The sequence below is a fragment of the Balaenoptera physalus genome, assembly GCF_965194825.1.
Source record: "Balaenoptera physalus genome assembly, chromosome: 1".
NCBI lineage: Eukaryota > Metazoa > Chordata > Mammalia > Artiodactyla > Balaenopteridae > Balaenoptera > Balaenoptera physalus.
Genome location: NC_138882.1, coordinates 195,070,513 through 195,076,512, shown reverse-complemented (window position 1 = coordinate 195,076,512; position 6,000 = coordinate 195,070,513). Strand labels below are relative to the sequence as shown.

The following is a 6,000-nucleotide window of genomic DNA, read 5'->3' as shown; positions in this document are numbered from 1 at the left end:
TGGATATTCTCGGATGCTCCGCCAAAACGGAACCAATGAGAGCTTCTTTAAGGGAGCTGAGATGTGAAAGTTGCATCCCTGTCAACGGCCGTCAGGGGCTCTGTTACACTAACACCCATTGGTCTGGTTTTCGCTTGGAAAGGATCTTCACTTGTGAGTGATTTTGGATTATCCTGTCTTGGTCGTCTGGGAAATATTGGTTTGCTGAGTTCGGTGGATTTACCAAATGTTGACACGTTTCATTAGAGCACATTAACACCACCACTCTCATGAGAAACAGCCTTCACTGTTTGGAAGCTGTCAAACTCACAGTGGTGGAGTCAAGTTCTTCCAAATGCTGATGTTCACTTAAGCTGTGGCTTTGATTGTTGGCGACAGATCCTGTCATTTATTTTCTTAATGGCGTGCTTACTTCACTTGTCTTTTTTTTATGTTTTTTTTGTTTTTTGGCTCCGAGGCATGTGGGGTCCTAGCTCCCCGACCAGGGATCGAACCTGCACTCCCTGCATTGGAAGGCAGAGTCTTAACCACTGGACCATGAGGGAAGTCCCCACTTCACTTGTTTTTGAGGAAACTTCTGCCAGATGTCTGCACACCCATACGGCATAGCCAGTTTGCCAGCTGTTCTTTCGGGTAAAAAATGCTGTCTGTGAGCTGTGTCCGCGACCAGTTCGGGGGTGGCAGCTTTGTGTGTACTCGGGAGCCCTTCCCCGTGGTCTCGAACAGAATACTAGAAAGATGCGAACCCAGAGGTGAGGTTTAATCAAATTTGTCATACTTACTGCTCTGTCGAGGATGGGCTCAGGGACACGGCGTTTTCTTTGTTTAATCCTGAGCGCGCCGTGATGCAGGAGGCGATGCGGCTGTGGTCCCGCAGCCTTGATCTGTGCGGAATGTTACCCACTGTTGTGCAAACGTCAGCACGGGGAAGGAGAGCGGAATCATGAAAATAGTTCAGACCTCATGGGCCCCCAAAGGTTCTGGGGACCCCTGGGGTTCCGTGGGCCACACTTCGGGAAGCAGTGCTCTGTGGCGTGGTCTTGGTCGTCTGCCCCCTTCTGACCTCTGCTTTCTTCGCTCGGCACTGTGCTCTCAAGACGCATCTCTCTCCCGCGAGACACTCTTTCTTCCTCCTTCTAATGCCGTGTTGTTCCAAGTGTGTGTCCCCCACCCTGGGGCCTCCAGCTCCCCGACCTGACAGGGCTGCCCTGGATATCCGCCCCCCCCCCCAATCCCTTGGGGCCTGGAGGGGCTCTTTCTCCGGAGCAGAGCAGCTGGGTCCCAGGCTGCACACACGTGCCCTGGCTGAGTGATCCCTGCTCTTACCCAGGACTTGCCCTCAACTAAAGCCCTTCCCTCCTGCCCCCGGGCAAGGGTCCTGCTCCGTGAAGCCCCTGGACCCACACGTGTGGCTGCATCGCCCCGTCACTCCCGCCCGGCCTCGCGGTCAGGGCTGCTGCCATGTGCGGCCTGGCGGGCCCTGGGTGACAGCCTCTGTGCTGGGCTCTGGCTGGCTTGACCCACTCGAGGGGGGAGGCCGGGCTTGTCGGGGTCCAGCCTCCATTCTCTGCGTCCTCATCCGCTAGGTCCAGGGTGGGGCACAGGGGAGGCTCCGGCAGCAGGTGGCTCCTGGTAGAGGGTCCAGCTCCAGACTCTCAGGCCACAGGGGAGCCCTGACCTGTCGCCCCATCATCAGGGCTCCTCCACCTTGGACCCCACTCCCAGCCTGGAGGCTGTGCTGGGGTGGCAGGGATGCGGGAATAAGCAGGCTCTGTGTGGGAGGGGGCTTCGGGGGAGGCTTTGGGCAGTGAGGGTCCCACCTGGGGAGGAGACTCCGCAGGCAGCTTTGGGGGAGCGGGGAGGCGGATGGGCAAGGCTGGGGTGGGGGCCCTGGGCAGCAGACGGGCCATCCTTTTGATTCCCTGATACCGTTCCGTGTCAGCCCTTGGGGGCCTCGGGCCAGGTGTCCAGCCCGCGGTGGACACCAGGGGGGACCTGGGCAGAGGGTCTAGAAAGGCTGGATGTTCGGGGCCAGGCCCAGTGCAGCCACACCAGCTGGGCTGGGGTTGGTGAGTTGGGATTCTTCTCATGCCAGTGCTGCCAGTGGAGGATGTGGTGGCCCCACCTCCTGGGCGCTGGCACAGACGGCGGGGGGCAAGAGGGAGAGGGTGGCCGGAGGGGGGCTCGCGGTGGCCCCTGTGGCGCTCTCACTGCGAGCCCGCTGCTCTGTGGAGCATGGTGCGGGGGCACCGCGGGGTTGGGCGGGGTTGGGATGGAAGCAGTAGCCAGTGTCCAGGCCGGGAGACCGGACCTGAGGGACACCTAGGCCCACGCAGCGGGCGACAGCAGGGCGGGTGGGTGCTGTGGACTCACCAGGATGGCAGCCACTCCATCCCGGGGCCTCGAGGCTGGGCACTGGCCACTCTATGGAGGTGGATCTGCCCGTCTGGGTGTGGGCATCGCCCCCTGTGCGCTTGGGCTCGGCCGGGCCACCCTCCAGCCTATCCGGGCCTGTGCCGAGGGTCCTGATTAAACGGCCGGCTTCTGAGGGTCAGGAGTCCAGTAAACCTTTCGGCCCTGTCCCCCCCGACCCGGCCTGGCTCTGAATGATGTCACCGTGACTGCTCACCCGTGGGCAGTAGCCAGTTCCCAGGCCTGGCGCTGGCATCTGGGCCGGGGTCTGAGCAGAGGCTGGAGGCCTGAGAGGGGCGGTGCCCCTCCTTAGCCCGGGGGTCAGCCTGTGAGAGCGGGAGGGGCCGAGCTGGGGACGGCGGGCAGCTCCTCTGACCCTCAGCCCCTCCCCGCGGGGGCCAGCGTGGCTGGAAGCGAGGAGCGCCATCAGGGGCCCTGGCGTGGCTCGGGGGGCGGGGCTCACCGGCGCCTGTGCTGCCGGGGCCTCAGCTCGCCAACCGCTGACCTCACGGCCCTCCGTGGCCTCGCCTCAGCTCCTGGTGGGTGCTGTTGCCTAATTAGGCTCGACTGTGCCAGCCCAGCCCGAGCCCCACGCCCGGCCCCGCTCTGGCAGACATGTCCGGGCACAGCTCCTGGGCTCCCGCCGCGGCAGGAAGCGTGGGGCCTGCTCGGAACCCTGGCAGTAGCCGGCTCAGCGGCCAGAGCTGGCGCCGGCCTCTTGGGCTGTGTGGCCAAGGGGCCGTGGTGGTCCAGCCGCCTCGGGGGAGCCACCGCAGGTGAGCCGGGGGCCCGGGCGGCGGCGAGGGGGCGCCCAGGAGGGGAGGTGGGCCTGTGGAGGGCTGTGTGGGCCCGGCGGGGCTTGGGTGGGCAAGCGGGGGATGCGTGGCATCCCCTCTGTGCTCGTGGGACGTGCAGGACCCCAGGGAACTCCTGGGGGAGCAGGGAGGGGGATGGGCAAGCCTGGGACGAGGGCCCTGGCTGTCGGGCCCTGGGGGGCAGCCGATTCCGGGTCTGCTGCTGATCTTGGGGGGGGTGGGCCAGGTGGAGGGCTTGGGGGCTGAAGCCTGCCAGGGTGAAGGAAGGGCAGACCGCCACGGGGCCCTCCTTCCCGGGTGGCTGGAGAAGGGCCACGAGGTAGGGCGGCTCTGAGGGGCCCTTGGGAGGGGTGCTGCCCCCCGCCCCCGCTGTTTTTCCCACCTGGGCAGAGCGTGGCTCCGGGTGTCTTGGGGCCCGGGTGTCTCGATGTCCATCCGAGGGCCAGGCCTCAGAAGCTCCGTCCTGGGCACGTCAGAAGTGCAACAGAGCCCAGCGGCCAAGGCCTCCCATGCTGGCCTCTGTGGTCTCTCTGTGGCCCCCGGGAGGAGGCTCACAGGAGGCAGTGGCACAGAAGAAGTCTCTGGAAGGAGCTGGCCTGTGGGAGCGAGGAGGCGGTTGGCTGGGGAGGAGCTGGAAAGGTACAGCAGGGGGGCCTGAGCAGAGGCCAGGGTGGGACTGAGCCTCTATGGAGGCCACGCGGAGGCCGGGCGGGGTCTGGGCCCACTGGGGGGTGGTGGGAGCCCAGCCAGACAGCCCCGGGGCCGATGGCTGCCTGGGAGGCCAGCGTGGCCTCCACCCACCACCCAGACTGAGTGGTGGCTGGAATGGCCTGAGACTGAGGACCTGGGGGTGACAGTGCAGTGGGACCTGAGGGCTGGAGAAAGGGCTGAGGGGCCCACCTGTGCCTTGGGCTCCTCCTGTGGTCCGTGGGGCCCCAGCGTGGCCCAGGGCTGGCCAGTGCATCCAGCACCGTCACAACAGAGGGGGGCTGGCCGCTCTCTGTAAAATGACTCCTGTGTTGCCTTTGAAATTTATCAAGCTATGGAACAAGTCCCAGCACAGAGAAACAATCAGCACTTCGGTGATGCAGCCACTGATAAGATCCCCTGCCCTCTGGCTGCACCTGGTCCTCCCACAAAGCCTCAGTGTCCCGGGCGGGGTCGCCTCCCGCCAGACTCCCTGCCAGGCTGCCCTGCACCCCACCTTGAAGGGCTGCTTGTGGGGGGCGGTGGGGGGAGTGGAGCAGGGCTGCAATACAGCCCCCTCCTGCACTCCCGCCCAGCACTCACCTGGACGCCGGACAGGCCTCGCTCACCAGCCCGCTGCCCCTGCCTCTCTAGGAGTGATGAGCGACAGACCCAGCCTCCATCCCGGCAGAGGACGCTGGGGCCCTCGGGGCAGAGGGACCTCAGAGCAGCCTCTCCCTGCCTCCCTCAGATGGCCGGCCCCAGCTGGTAATCCAGGCCAGTCCCACCTCTCACCTGCCGCCGCACTGCCGAGAGCCCTCGGTCCCTCCGCGATGGTGCCCTCGCCCGAGGACCCAGGCCCCGATCTGGAGAGCAGACGGCCTTTCCTGAGCACGAACATTCTGCCTGTGGGTGAGTGAGGCTTCCGGGTAGACGGCGATGCCGTTCTGGGCTCAGTTCCCCAGCGGGCGTGACGTCCTGGTCCCACCTGGGGTACAGGGTGCCCCGCCTGCTCCTCCAGGACTGGGGGGCTGCTGCGGCCTGCCAGGAGTGGGACGTCTCCTGGCACAAGGGAAGAGGCACAAGCAGACTTATTGGGAAGGCAGCTTGGGGGCTGCCAGCTCCCCCTGCGGCTCCGCCCGGCCTGGTCAGACCCGTGAGAGCCCTGTGCTGGCTCGGGGGCCTCAGCCGGTCTCTTGGCTGCGTGTGGCGCCTCCAGGCCTCGGTGTCCTGTGGCCTGTTGGCCGGGACACTTGTGGCCTCTGGAAGCGGGTTGTGTGGGTCGAGGACCCCGCTCTCTCTCTCTCTCTCTCTGTCAACTTTAAAAGCCATGGGACTATAGTATCCAGACTGGAAAGCGCACAGACCTCAGGGGCGCAGCTGGGTGAGGTCACACGCTCCGCCCTCCAGACTGGGAGGGGGACGTCCCGCCTGCCCTGGGGCTGCGCCCCTGCCCCCAGCAACCCCCGGCTCACCGTGCTTCTCACGTCCAACACCCAACATTTGTTTGCTGCATCTCGACTCCCAACTTTTGGAATCACACAGGTGCACGGGTGGACCTGGCCAGGTGCGAGAGCCCCTGCCTGAGGGGAGGGTGGGTGCCTGGCGGTGACCTGGTCCTCCCTGGGCAGCCCAGGCTCCACGTCCAGCCAGACAGACCATGCCCACACCGCGTGGCAGACTTACATACCAGGCTGGGCCTGGGCCTGCGGGAGGTGGGGGGCTTATCCCCTCCCCGCCCAGGGCACCAGGCTGCTTTCTGCCCCGAGAGTCTAGCGTGTTGGGCTGAGTTGGAGTTGAGGCCGCTGCAGTGTGTGCCTATACCCCCTACCGGCCCTGGGTAGACTGAGCTGAAAAGCAGGGCCCCGAGCCCAGGCAGGGGCTGTGCGCCTCAGAGGGCTGGAGAAAGGGCTGAGGGGCCCACCTGTGCCTTGGGCTCCTCCTGTGGTCCGTGGGGCCCCAGCGTGGCCCAGGGCTGGCCAGTGCATCCAGCACCGTCACAACAGAGGGGGGCTGGTCGCTCTCTGTAAAATGACTCCTGTGTTGCCTTTGAAATTTATCAAGCTATGGACCAACTGCCTGGGCA

General features: G+C 65.2%; 1 protein-coding gene and 1 long non-coding RNA gene across 2 annotated transcripts in view; one reads left to right on the top strand and one right to left on the bottom strand.

Moving 5' to 3' along the window:
- Window positions 1–386: 386 nt before the first annotated feature.
- LOC309655903 lies at window positions 387–4,489 on the bottom strand. Its single transcript, XR_014261045.1, has 3 exons — window positions 4,128–4,489; window positions 3,610–3,823; window positions 387–730 (listed from the first exon to the last, which is right to left on the bottom strand). It is a non-coding gene; the product is annotated as an uncharacterized lncRNA (long non-coding RNA).
- PLCH2 (phospholipase C eta 2) overlaps window positions 720–6,000 on the top strand; it is a 71,690-nt gene continuing 66,409 nt past the window's right edge. Inside the window, exons 1-2 of the mRNA XM_082451788.1 lie at window positions 720–3,188; window positions 4,666–4,826. Of these exons, the coding sequence (XP_082307914.1) occupies window positions 3,028–3,188; window positions 4,666–4,826 (322 nt within the window). The 5' untranslated portion in view covers window positions 720–3,027. The remainder of the gene's footprint in view (window positions 3,189–4,665; window positions 4,827–6,000) is intronic.